The sequence below is a fragment of the Excalfactoria chinensis genome, chromosome 6, assembly GCF_039878825.1.
Source record: "Excalfactoria chinensis isolate bCotChi1 chromosome 6, bCotChi1.hap2, whole genome shotgun sequence".
Classification (NCBI taxonomy): Eukaryota; Metazoa; Chordata; class Aves; order Galliformes; family Phasianidae; genus Excalfactoria; species Excalfactoria chinensis.
Window position 1 is genome coordinate 23824518 of NC_092830.1, and position 14422 is coordinate 23838939.

Here is a 14422-nt window from a genome sequence, read left to right on the forward strand (position 1 = left end):
AGTGCTCCTTCACTTCTCTGCAGTGAGATCAATGTCAGAGCTCAGCAGTTTCATCACAGGCGTAACAGGGAAGGACACAAGGCGTCCGTTCTTGGCCTGCTGTATGCAGGTATTGATTCATAGAACATGAGCATTCATGAATGTGTCTGATGTTAAACATGGGCTGAGGATGAGGCAGGACAACAGCCAGGAAATCAGTGCTTAAGAGCACTGTTCATTAGCAGCCTCTCTCAGCCGCTGTCTGCTCTTTGTTCCACGTAATACATATGAAAAATAGCAAATATAATAGCAAATATTACATAGGATATGTATACTACATGAAAATAAGATTACTTTGCAAGGACAAACATTTAAAAGTCTGTAACCACCAGATGAACTGCTGCCTTTCAACCCATTCAGATCATTCAGGCTCTAACCCAGAAAATAAGGCAATGAGTCCAAGAAAATGCTTGTAACAAAAGATCTTTTAATTTAAAAGCACTGAAAACTACAGAATCTATAATTTCTACCAGTGTTGAAGCTCAACTTTGCAACCACAATGAGTTTGGTGGGTTGATAAAGCATTAGTAACTCTATGAGCCTCTAATGAAACACCAAAATCACAATAATACATTTTTGTTTCAGATAAGATTTAACTAAGAAGGAAAATTAGTACAATACAAAAGCAACAGCAATTACAAATTGAGACCACAACCATTCTTAGGGTTTTTGTTTGTGTGTGTGTGTGTGTGTGTGTGTATTATATGTGTGCCAGGAGTAAAACTAAATCATACTTACAGTTGTATTGGAGTTTCTGCTAGACTGGAGAAGTTGAATGCAGGTTATGCAAGCATACTGTAACTTTAGTTTTTTGCTCTCTATTCCCACATACAGATCATAGATAAGAAGGCAGCACTGACAGACAAGACGTCTTTTCATCTCATTTCTGCCTCGCTGTTCTTTTCTGGTATGAACATACGATCTGCATCAGTCAGGATTCTGCTCAAAATACAAACATGTCTGTCATTAACATACAAGAGATCATACAAACCTGCATTTAAACAACAGGAATCAATCTAAGTATTAGGAGCTAAATCTGTGCTAAGTGGAAAGCAGAAACTTGGGGATTCAAGTCAGCTTCAAAATTGCGGTTTGACAGCTGTAGCTCTGCCTTACAGAGTCTATGTATGGCACAATGGCCAATCACTTCCTGAGACTAGGTTGAGCCTAAAGATATTAACACACAATAAACACAAACTGGGTCACAGGGAGCTGGTGTTTCACAAGCAATGAAAGCAAACATGAGAAAGAAAGAAAGAAAGAATATTTATAATAATCTAAACAGTGGTTAGGAGAATGACCTTTAGGAGTGCATGTTTACATTGTACTGTGAGAAGTGCTTTATTTTTTTCTTTTTAGGAAAAGACAAAAAGCATGACAGAAAAGTAATCCACATTGTAATACACACATGAATGACTGCAGCAGAGATTGCTATTTATTGATTTAAAACTTGGAAAACAGGTCCACGTTTTATAGTGATATTCACAGAAAATGAATGTTTCAAAACTCAATAAATCACATCAGATGACCTGGATAATTATAGGTATGGAGGCTTGGCAAATAGAACTGTTGACACTAAAACACGATTAGCTAAGAATTAAGAAAGGCATAATAATGGAGAGATATAATTATAAGCTTGGCCGAGACTTCTTCAGGGCTTAATAGAACCTCTTTTGACTACCAACATGATACACATTATATAAGCTGAAATGGGCTAGAGAAGGGTCTCCACATGCAATCACCACTGTAGTATTAGCAGCAAGTTTAATTCCTACAATGTTTAGTAAAAAGAGAGAATTTTGGTCACATCCTGTTCAATATTACCAGTAACACAGAATTAAAATGTGCTGATTAATTGTATGACATTAAAGAAGAGATGACTTGTAACTCAGATTTATATAACAGAATCTCTGGCTTTTGAACAACCAGCCGTGGTGGCCAGCAAGATTCTAAACTCTTTGTTTTCCACATATAGAAAGTTGAACAATAGAAATTTACACACTGTGCTGCTGAGGACAGCAGTTTCCTTCATTCGCAGTAATAGAAGAGCTGTTTCACTGGTAAAAATGGAAGATAAGATGTGATAAACTGAATTCCTCACTGTAAAAATGTAAGGATTCAATGCATGTGCAACATCAGTAAAATGAGAATTGATTTCAAATAATCAGGGAAAATACACAGAAGGAAGGGTCTCTTCTTCCTGTGTATGTGCCAGATTACTCTCTGTCTGATGTCTTCTAAACTTGTTAGAATCAAAACAACAAAAAAATCAACACCACACTTACAGGACCACATGCATTTATATAGTTACTTCAGAGCAAAGCTTCATCCTTACACTTGCTTATTCTCAATCAAGACACGCAGCTAGATGACATTTTTACATGAAAAAAAGAAAACAGATGGGAAAACTGCAAGCATAGATTTGATAGGACCTACCGAAGTCAAAAGGAAATGTCTCTTTGACTTCTCATTACCTTCTGAATTTCATATTTATAATATTAACTCATTTACCATTTTTTAACTTAGTGTAGTAAACAGAGAAGCATTGTTTGGCAGGAATTTTATGGTATCTTTCCATTACCTGAGACTGTGGCATCTCAGTGACTGCATTTAGGTGTGTGTTACACAAAGAGTAAAGGACATCATTTTTTCCTTTCTGTGTCTGAAACAAATAAGACAAGAAGTTGTGGAGCATCCGGCAGATTGGGCTTACATACAAATACAAAAAATAAAAGGGAAAAAAAAATTAGACTTACACCAAAACTTATTAGGAAAACCCCAGAAACCAAACAAGCTGAAAAAAAGAAATGTGTCAAGGCGTCAGTGAATATTATTTTAAATAGGAAAGCTGCCCTGAAAATACAAATAAATATATCATATACTAAGAAAGATGCTTGCACATACCTGTATTGCTGAATCTGGTGAAGAGAAGTCATGTAGAACATTAAGCTTCTGACAGCTGTTTCTGCAACTATAATTATTCTCCTTAGCTATAAAGTTTGGGGGTTGGGAAAGTTATAATAGGAAAAATGGAATTGTACTGGCATAAAAATGTCTGACCCTACCACAGACAATCCTTCATAGTGTCTAAACATATGAAAACAGGTCTTTCTAACAGATGAAATTATACCAGTTAAACAGTACCTGTACAATTACAGGCATTAAATGCTTCTGTTAACAAGCCATCAGAGAGGAAAGAATTATTTTCATATAAAGACATGGGGGATATTTCCTATCCCTAATCTCAGTTTTCTAAGGGAATGTACCTGATAAGTGATTCTGTTTTGTAACATAACTGCAGTTCAATATATCATGTTAATACATGACTTATCTGATGTATAAAGGTTCAGTTCAGGAATTTACAGTTAAATGCACAGGTGTTATGGCTAAACATTTTCCAGTGGCGATCAATAATGCTTTATACTTCTACCCCTTGTTATGAAACCATCCCTATTTATTTTAGAGTGGAAATAACCATAACCTATGGGACTTTTTTCAGCCTGAGGCCAGATTTCTTCAGAGGCATTTAATGGGGGCTGCTCCAAAAGTAGTGCCTCTCATTCTGTTGGCCCACAATGTCAGAAGTGGATGTTGGTGGTATGGCAGCAGAGGCTGAACCATCCCACCAATATTCCTTACATGTTGTAGCTGTGTGACAGATGGCAGCAGAGGGGCATTATGACACAACAGTGTCCAATATAGAAGTGTGCACAAAACATAGGTGTGTCACTGATTTTCTCTATGTGGAAACAATGGCACCCACTGATGTTCATCAGCAACTGCTGAACATTTATGAAGACCAAACAACGAGATGGGTGGTGGTGCACTTTAGCACTGGTAGCAGTGGTCATCCCCACTGGTGCAAATTTTTATGAGCATAGCATGCAGGCTCTTGTTCATCACTGGCAAAAATGCGTAACTACAGATGGTGACTATGTTGAAAAAATAGTGTTTTGTAGTGGAGAATATGCACTATCAGTGTCACCACGTTCTTTACAGCTGTTGTAGTTTCCATGGAAATAAATAGCAGACATGACTTTTGGAGCAACCTACAGAAACCCAACTGCAATTTTACTTGAATCCAGAATTTTAGGTAGGTGGAAAAATATGCTTCTATTAGAAACATAACAAGATTGTAATTGGAGTTTGATACTTGTTGCCTCAGTTTTCAGCAGGAATAGAAAACACCTGTTTTATTCTAAACAGTTTTGAACCTGACTACCTTCAGGATTGCTTTTCCTGCACAGTACAGCCATGTCACATATCCTGAAGAGGGATCTGCTACACTATCAGGCTCCTTCATGACAATTTTTGAATAATTCCCACAGTGACTCCAAATCTTAAGTCCTTTTGATCATTTTGAAAACACATTCTTTCCTCTAGAGCAGATAAGGAAATCAGCACCAGCTGCCTTCAAGCAATTAAAATCCTATAGGGGAAAAATAAATAAATAGCTGGGCTACACTGAGAAAGTTCTTTACTTTTGGTAATGGTGTCATATTAAAAAATACTTTAAAAACATGCAAAATACATCCAACATAATTGAAGGAGGGTGGTTTTTGGCTGGTATATAAACTGAAACAGAGTAGTTAATTATTATAATATATGTTCCAAATAAATATCAGTGTAACAGCACGGCCTCTAAACAAGCTTACAGGAAGTAGAGTCAGTAAAACAGGTGCAAAGTATATTAGGTGTAAACTTTATTGTGTATGATGCATGAAGATGTGATCTTTCATCATCCCAGCTACACAAGGAGAAGCCCTTGCTCTAGATGCAACTATTCCCAGAATTCCACAGTTCTGCTGATGTAGCACATTTCATGGTTTCGTGATTTTTTGTTATTGGTATTCCACATCATAAAATCCTGTAGTGCACTGGGAGTTAAAGAGCTAACACTCCAAGTCCGTGGAGAGTTCCAGGTACCCGGTTTTCAGAAGAGAACAACAACAACATAGTATGTACCCCAGAGGATGTGTTGTTCTGTTTCCGTTTTCCATTCAGTGGGAGAGATATAACTGTTTGCAGACCATGAGATGTCCCTCTTTTGTCTTCCTATTTGCCCCAGCTAGACATCTTGCCTCCAGTATTAGAGAAAGGCCTTTGGTTTTTGAATACTCTCTTTCTCTCTCTTGTTTTATTTGATTTATTAGCTTCAACTCCAATTACACTGTATTATATTGTATTATCTGGCATTCCAATTTTTATTTATTTATTTTTTAGTAAATTACCTTTCCTCCTCAGATCGTTGCCACCGTTTTGTTTTTAGGCCCATCTCACTACCCTTTTCCTGGGGTGTGGGTCCATGGGTCCCACCACCCCATTAGTCATAGAACCAGGCTGAACCAGCCCTTAAACTGCTGACATACATATACAAAGCTTAGGTGAGATCTATAGGGAAAGGTGGTATTTACCAGAGCAACTAACACAGTTGAAAAAAAAGCAGGGTACATTAGAGCAGAAAACTCTTCCAGGACCTGAAAAAGGAAAAAAAAAAAAAAAAAAGGCTTGTAGACTTCTGTAGCTTTCACATGATAGCTGATATGACCCATCTACAACTTAAAATAGCAAAAGAGGCAGAAGCATTTCTTCTACTCCAAATCCCAACCTTTTAATCCCCTGGTTGCTTCAGGAAGAAAGCAGACCTATGACTAAGAGGCAATCATGTGGCAGTTAGCCTTCTGCTCAGCACAGCAGCATAACCCTTTCTGATGCACTGGCAATGGTGATAGGACAGAATTAAGATTAAAGATCTCATCACTGATCCTTTCTTTTCCCTCCACCCTTATCTTCTCTCTTACATACACTAGGAAATGGAAAAAAACAGATTACCTTGAACTAGAATCTCCTGAGGACAACGTGACACTTCCTTTTTCCATGATGTACCATGTTGTGCTAAAACTAGGCTCCCACACAATTCTAAATCTAATCAGTTAATTTCGGCGAAAACTACTGCTCTGCTCTAACCAGGTTTAGTTAATTTGTGAGACAGTTCTGTATCTAAACTGAGACCAGAGTGTGGGTGTGCTTGATACAGACATGACTACTTTAAATTAGGAAGCTCAGGTACAGATAGAAACGTCTCTATAGCAGCCCAGGCTTCAATGGGAACCAGCAGCAGAACGTCTACCAAAACTCCCTGACAGATTTTGTTGACCATATGGAGTACCATACTGTCATTCTGAACAACTAATTTGACCAAAGACGACAGGCTTAAAGCTGCATTAGATACATCTTCACTTCCATTTCTGGATACAGGAATATCCTGAGCTGAGTCATTGGTTCTGAAGGACTGCAGGGTCCTGTGAAATGCTTCCAGCCGTGACCTACCACCTGTAAGGAAGGCAAGTACGTGGACTGAAACTGGGCACTAAACGTAGTATATTGAGATATTTTCAGTATTTTTAAGTTTCGTGAAATAGGACAGTGGAAACAAGCTACAGCTGAAGAAAGCAAGTTACCAGGAACACAAACAGGTGTTGTGATTTTTTTTCAGTTGCTCTTCCTAAAAATGAATTAAAGTAGCCAGCCACAACCACGGCATTCCCACAGACAAGTATGCCGACAAGAGAACAAAATATTTTCCCAGAAATCCGGAAACCCGCAGTTACAGCAGCAGCCGGCCCAGCACTCACAGCTCCCGAAGCAGCCCACAGTGAGGGCCGGCGCCACACAGCTCATGGGCAGCGAGCGGAGACCAAGTGGCTCCTACAGGATTGCTCCCAAAGCTTAATTCCTCTCCCCGCGGGCAGCGAGGGTTTAGATACCAGCTCCGCGACGAGAACTGAAATCTCAGCCACTCAGGGCGGCACCGAACTCAAATTAAGAGGCATCCAATTACCTTTTGTCTCGGCTTTCGCCAGCAAGGAAACGGCCGGGCCCCGCGCGGTCCCTCAAGCGCGGAGCGCTCCCGCTGCCCTTCGCGCCGTCCTCCTCCGCCGGGCGCGGCTCGGGGGCCTACCCGCCGCGACGAGTATCACCCCGGCTCCCCGCCCAGCCACCCACCCCCTCCACCGCCTCCGCCTCCTCCCGGAGGCCCCCCGCCCCCTCCCCAGCCGCAGCCCCCGCCCCGCCGGCAGCAGAGGCAGCCCGACGCGCCCCCAGGTACGGGCCCCGCTAGGCCCGGCGCGGTAGAAGCGGCCCCGCCGGGCGAGGAGGGCGGACGGGACCCCGAGGGCGCCGGGGAGGGATTGGCCGGGCGGGGAGGGGAGGCGGGCGGAGAAGATGGCGCCGCCGCCGGCCGCGGCGCTGAGCTAAGCTGAGGAGCGGCGCGTGCTGAGCGGGACCGGGCCGGGCCGGGCCGGGCCGTGCGGCGGGAAGAGGCCGGTCGCGGGCGGCGGGGCCGGGATATGCGGCAGCGGCTGCTCCCTGAGCTGAGGCGGGCTCTGCTGAGCTGCGCGCGTCCCTGGGCCGCCCCGGCCTCACAATTCACCTCTCAGCGCGGCTTTCTCGGGTACGGTGCGTGCGCGTGAGGCGGGGGAACCGCGCGGAGGGAACGGCGCTGCGTGAGGGGCTGGAGATCTGCCCGCGTCCCCCGTGTCGTGTGAGGGCCGGGGCGGAGGTGCGTTGTGTGGCCGGGGTAGTTCTGGCTCTGTGGGGAACGTGGGCAGCCCGGAACGCGGGGCTGTGGGGAAACCGTGAGGGGAGCAGCGAGATCGAGCGGCCTGCGTGTGCCCTGCGCTGCACCGTCGGTACCGGCAGGGCCGGTGTCTGCTGCCCTTTGGGGCGTTCCTTTGCGTGCGGGGTGGGCTTCAAGGCTGTTGGTTGTTTTTTTTTTTTTTTTTTTTTTTTTTTTTTTTAACCTTCATTTTCCTTTAGAAAAGGAGTTCTAATGTTGCTTAACTTGCCCTACTCTCCTGAAGCATAAACATCCCAAATGGGGCAAAAATAGGTTGCTCCAAGTTACCCGGAGTTGACAGGAGGGAGAGGGGAACTTTGTTTTCTTCCTTCTGTTGGTGTTGTGCCTGTTACCCTAATGGCCAAAGATATATTTAGCGGTCCAAAAGTAAGATGGTAAAGTAGCTTTTCATTTCCTTGGGAAAACAAATGATTCATGCTGTCATCATCTGCTGTGTGGCAAAATTTGGGTGCACCGTTATTGTTTGTAATTGCTGTGTGCACCATGGCGTGAATGTACTGCGTGTGTTGGCTTTTGTGAAGGTAATCCATAGTGTGTGCTCTGAGCTGGTGCTTTTCTGAGGCTGTCATTCCTTTTGCTGAGTTACTTCTCTAGGAGCGTTTGAATGTATGCAGTATTTGGACTTTGCTGTGTGTGTGAGTAGGCCTGTTGTGTTTTCATACTGCCTACGATCATGACTTAATCATCCATTTGATTGTGAATTAGGATCTACGTAAATGATAATGAGAGGGGGCAGAGATGGTCCCGTACTTCACATAGTTTTTGTTTTTTAAAGATGGAGAACTTGTGAAAATAAGACTTTGGTAACAGATATAATTTAATAATTGAGAACAGGAATAACGGGAGTCCGTGTTTGACTTTCTTATCTCTTCTCATCTTGCTCACAACAGTGAAATTAGTTGTTTTAGTCTCAGCAAAAGAGCAAATTAAACCAGTGTTGGGATGTCCCTACAAGTGTATTTTTACATGTAAGATGTGGCAAAGTCCCTACATTTAGGACTTTATCAGAATGTCGGTGATATACCTCATATTGCACGTAACACAAAAGTACCCACCTCCTCTGCTACCTCCAGAGCTCCTGAGAAAGAAAGAGGGAAGAGGAAAAAAGGTTCCTTACCTCTAGCGTTTAACTGAGCTGGAAGGTGTTAGCACATGGTTAGGGGTCACTGAAGGTTGCTCACTGAAGTCATATACTAAAAATACTGTCAGAGCATTTGGGAAGTCACATTGGGTTGATTTTTCTGATGTATTAATTCTATTGTATTGGATAATTTTGTATGTTGGTCTTTTTAACAAGATAGTAAAAGGACACTTTATAATAAGAATGTCTGGAGAGGAATTAATTTAACTGTATTGTGCCTATAGTTAAGTATTTGGATACACGTGGTCTGTCAGTGAGTGTCTTTCTGTTCTCAGCTGTTTAAGTCACTGGGATGATAAACTATATTAATGATGTAGAGCTGTATATTTGCAGTCAGGTAATTTTTGTTGAAGTTGATTCATTGTAGCTCTCTATTTAGAAGGCCTGACCTTCTGCAAGTTGTTTTTAGGATGAGTCAGAACTGTATCTTGCCTGAAAGACTGAAACGGAAAAGATTGTTTTAAGTTGGAGATTTATTCACAGTGTTAGCAGTAGAATTGTCTAAAATAATAAGAACTAGAAAAAGAATAGGTAATCAGTCTGGAATTCCTTTGCTGAAACACACCACAGGACACTTCTTGTTACAGCTCTGTTGGTTTTGTCAAAGCTCTAGTGTTAAATAAGCAGTTGTTTTTAAAAGGGGATTGCAGTGCTGTTCATGATATCAAATCCCAAAATTCTCTGGGGTTTTGTTGCTAGATCAGTTTTCTTGCCAGTTCTCTTATCTTTCCATGTACTTCTGTTGTTGTGCAGTGTAATGAAAGTTTTAGTCTTGTCTTTTTTTATTTTTTTATGTATTTCTTCAGACCTCACAAGTTTTTAAGTTTGAGGGTTTGAAACAGATGGTAGCATAAAGTGTTAGGTGAGTTGGCTTTACAGACAGTCTTGGACAATCTGATGTGTTAGTTGCTGACAAAATGTATGAAGTACACATCCCAATCCGTTCTAGAATAAAGCACAGCAGTCTCTCCCATGCCACCCAGTTCTGTATGTTTCCTGGCACGTGCAGGGCTGTGCTGGCACTGCTGCTGCCTGTAGCTGCGGACCGTACCCTGTGGTGATGGGTTGGTGTGGAAATGTCAGGGAGGGAGGAAGGATGAAGGGGAACCTCACTGGCTTGTGGAGATTTGATGCATAACACAATGAAATGAACTCGTATGAATGTCTCTGAAGAAATTAAAATACACTTTTCAAGTGTGTAAGCATATAACATGGAAACTATTATCAGTCTCACTCGTAGTATGTGATTTGAGACTGAGGCATATAATGATGCAATCTAAAATACTGCGCCGGACTTAGGAAATTGTTCTGAAGATTCTGTATCATCATATTTGTCTGAAGATAATTTTGTTTAAATGTTTTAAAAAAAACCAAAACCGCAATTGTTTAAGTGTTGGAATTTGGTATTGTCTAATTGAAGCAACAAATATTGGGAAAGGGATTGCTTTGTTTGAACCTGGATTAAACTTTTTTATCCTGGAAGATGTGTTTAATGAATTATTTGGGGTAAATCTTAGAGAAAGAATTAAAGCTGAAGTGATTTAGAAGTTTAGGGGGAAAAAATATACTTAATTGCTATGTTTGAGGGCAGATTGTATAACATTGTGCCTTTTTGTTTAACTTTTTTCTTTTAACATTTGGAAACTGTAAAATGTTCAAACAAAGGAGTATAATATTAAGGCACAGAGTTAACTTTATGGTATCTTGATCCCATCCTGTTTGAGCAAGCCAAGGCTGCTGAAAACATAATGTTTTGCTGGTCAGGCCTCCATCGGGGCTGAATTGAACATGGTCCTTGGTTTTGCCAAGTTCACGGCGTGCAGTCATCTCATTAATGCTGCTGGTTATCGTGTCCAGTTTTACAGTCCCCCTGGCAGCGAAACTTGTAGCAGACTGAGCCTTATGGATGTAATGCAGAAGCTGCAGAAGCCGGACCCTTCTCAGAAGGAGAGCAAGAAAGGCAACATCTGCCTTGGCTGCTGTTGTTACAAGGGAGTTTTCTGTCAGTTCCAGGCTTGGCAAAAAGCTGGAGGCTAAGGTTCTGAAAATGCTTTCATTGTAGCTAGACTTCAGAACTTCTTCAAAATGAACTACATAACAAAGCCTTATAAATATTCATCATCCTCTAACTTGCCTGATTTGGCGCGATTAGTTGTTTTTAATAACTTGGGAGCACTGATTAAGTCATGGTTTATCTACTTATGCAGTCTGTTTGTGTATGCAATCAGATTTATTCAGATCAGCATCAGGAATGTATTGGAATCTGAGATACATTCTGTAGCTTCTTGACAAGTAAATTCACAGCAGATTGCTGCTGTGGGTTATGAGTGTTGAATCATATCAACTGTTTTAATCTCTCTGTGTGTAGAGGAAGACTTACTAGGCTTGGCTACTTTTGAACCACGTAACCTGTAAAGGTTATGATGAGTGTTCTGAAAGGTATCCTTGATGGAAATGGTTGCCTGAGAAGATTTATTATGTTTGTTGAGATGATTTGCTTTCTGCTCAAATTTGTAATATATTGCTGGTTTGTATTAAAGTATATATATATATACCTTAATAAAAACAGCAAACTGGCTTTAGGAAAACAGCTGTTCTGATTACAGTTTAGTTTAAAAAATAAACTTATTGTGGTGTATAAGTGGATCAGTAGGTTGAGAGAGCTGGTCAGTTACAGGTTGGTTTACTGCTAATGTCACTGTTACGCACGGTATCAAAAAAAGATGTCACAAATGCTGCTGCTGCCATGAGGAGTGGCAGACTTAAAGGGTAAGAGTGTTAAAAACATGTGAAGGAGTGGAGATTTATTTCATAATTGCACTAGCTTGTAACTAAAGAAGTTTGTGGGGTTCTCGATAGTTCTCAACTCGGTGATGATGATTCATTGTAGGAAAGGAGAGAAAACTGACTGTGAGTTCTCTTGGCTGTAGTTCTGCAGCCCCATGCCTCTTGGCTGAAGAACACAGCTCTTCTTTTGCTCCAGGCATTGTCAGCTGAAGAAGTCTGTCAAAGTTGCTAAGGACTATAAACCACAAGGATTAGTAGGTAATACAGACAGTAGTGTCAGTGGTAGATCCCTAACAAGACAGAACAAAGACATTTGGGCTCAAGAAAGGTTTCCTTCTGGTAAGTGGTAGGCAGTGAAGCTTGGAATTCAAAAGAAAACTAAAACATGAGTAGGTATACAAATAAAATAAGGAGCTTGAAACAGTTAGAAAATGGCATTGACTGTTTCTGTTATCAGTGTGGAGTTAGAATATTTTGTATTGCAGCCAGCATGATGTGTGATGTGTAATCAGAGCGCATGAAACATGAATTGAAGAGCAGGAACAATGCAGATTCTGGTATATACAAGTGTAAACTTACAGTGAGCATGATGAAGCTCCCACAGACGTGCACGAAAGAAATTCGGGCTTAGTTGTATGAAGGTTTCAGGGAATTCCCAAATTTTAAGACAACTGATATATGTTGAAAATAAGTCTGGAAATCTGCAGAGATGTTGGTGGTTCTTCATTTGGTTACTTGAAGCTGATGAGTGTTTATAGCCATTTGTCTGGCTCAGACTTACCTATCGACATTTGACTTCAGTGTGTGCAGCCTGCTATGACAACAAATCTTGAAAAGTGCTTTGAAGTTTGTGCTTTCAGGGTCATTTTTACTTGCTAGTTACATTCATGCAATGAAGGCAGCTCTCAGGAGTTTCTGCTAATTGGTTTTAAAGTATGGTCTTTAATTGCTCCAATGTTGAGCTTAGGCTTGACTATGGTGGTTGATTTTTAATTACAAGTTTACTAAAATTACTTTGACTAAAATAAGCAGGCAGACTCATATCATTTAATCCCACTCCCACTCTGTTGTACTCTGCAGGTGGAAGCTGGCTTCCTCAGGGAGCCTCACTAGTTTTGAGGGACTGCCTGCCTACAACTTATTAAAAAATAGACCTTAAATAATAGAATATCACTTTACAGACACTGTAGCAGTTTGCAGTTTTACCTTAGACTTTTCTCGTACAAGTGAAGTCGTTTTGATGAGAGAGAGATTTCCCAGTCATTGCACAGGGATGCATCTAGTTTGTGGATGAATTTCTTTCCTACTGGATGTCAGCATCCAGTGCTTGCTGTGATGATAGCAAGTAGGTATAGCACCCGTACTTTAGGACAGGCCCTCAGCATGACTTAAGGAATTAAGTTACTTTTCAAAGAAACGAGAAATAAAAAAATTCTTTCTGTTTGTTACTTTTTTTCTGTTGTCAGAAAGCAGTTAAAATGAATGGAGCTTACAGTTTGCTTAAGAAAATGTCACTGTATGAATATTCTGTCTTAAATTGCATTTTCTTTTCTATCTGTTGTGTTATAGTTGCATAGCACCAGAAGGAATAGTGCTCTAGCTAGAAGGCATTTGTCCTGTATATTTTGTTTTCTTTTGACATGCCGCCTTCCAAATATATTGTGTGGTTTATCCACTCTTGCTCTCTTGCTTCTGCTAGCACAGTTAATGTAGCTTTCAGGGAAGTAATTCTGGCTTAATCATGTGAATCATCTTGAAGCTAAGGAGAATGTTGCATTCACGATGCCCATGACAATAACAATCAGTAAAGAGATAAACTTTAATCACTTGATCTTTTGAGAACTGTAGATTTCCTGTGCTGAAATTTGACTGCTATACTGGAGATAGCTGTGAAGGAGGAACAAGCAGGGAATGGCCATGCAATGAGGTAGAAGTGTGCAGCTTCACAAGACATCAGTTGAAAAACTTTGAGGTTTCACGGAAGCTGTGTAATGTGATGAATCACGTTGGAACGATGAGTCATTTGAACAATCAACATTCTGTGACTCAATGAGGTGGTAGAGACATAAGGAGCTACCATGTGACAAGGAAACTGTGTAGTGTGTGAAACCTCACGAATTTGAAATTTCGTAGTACACCTTCATCTTCTGTTTAGTAACTAGTATGTTAATGAGGCAGAATGCTTTAGCTGGAAGCCAATTGATAGCTGTTAGTTAGCAGAGGCGATATCAGGAAATACAGAAATGGCTTTGTTCACCTGCATGCTTGTATTTGTCATTCCAGTAGAACCGTGTAGAAGAGAGAGTGAAGTAGGATTAAGAACAGTTTAGTTACTTTCATCTATGAAAGACAGTATCAGTTCTTCGTTTACACTTAGATACCGAGCAGAAGTTATAATAGAGTTTTTCTGCTTCATCCTCTGAACGAACTGATGTCTTGTTCCACAACAAATGCTGTTGATGCAAAGAAACAGAAGTTTCAGTGCTTGGAGTATGCTCTGGTTGTGAGCAATAGGTGCTCCCTGCATACAGGGTTTAGCCAGTAAATGAATGACAGATTTAAATTAGAGTGTAGATGTTTAATTTCAGCATCCAAGTTGGGGGTTACTTATGACATCTGATTACACTTTAAAGAAAAAAAAGTATGGTTTGAGAACCCTGTTCTACTAGTAGAAATATTTCCTCCTGAAATGCATCTTGCAGCACATTCACAGGTGCCATTCTACATTGTTTGTTATTGGCTCTAGCTTGGCAGTATTCAGATTCTGATTATTCTTTGATGCTTTCTATGCTCCAGATTTTTTTACTTGGATTATA

At 40.9% G+C, this 14422-nt stretch overlaps 1 protein-coding gene and 1 long non-coding RNA gene across 5 annotated transcripts in view; one reads left to right on the forward strand and one right to left on the reverse strand.

The window, feature by feature from the left end:
- Positions 1-447: 447 nt before the first annotated feature.
- Positions 448-7016, reverse strand: LOC140254498 (uncharacterized). The gene is made up of 3 exons (XR_011904236.1): positions 6881-7016; positions 2621-2701; positions 448-978 (listed from the first exon to the last, which is right to left on the reverse strand). It is a non-coding gene; the product is annotated as an uncharacterized lncRNA (long non-coding RNA).
- IDE (insulin degrading enzyme) overlaps positions 6877-14422 on the forward strand; it is a 56703-nt gene continuing 49157 nt past the window's right edge. For 2 of the 4 annotated variants that reach the window (XM_072341008.1, XM_072341011.1), the window contains exon 1: positions 7153-7492. In XM_072341008.1, coding sequence (XP_072197109.1) covers positions 7389-7492 — 104 coding nt within the window. In that variant the 5' untranslated portion in view covers positions 7153-7388. The other 2 variants (XM_072341010.1, XM_072341009.1) reach the window with 2 other exon arrangements.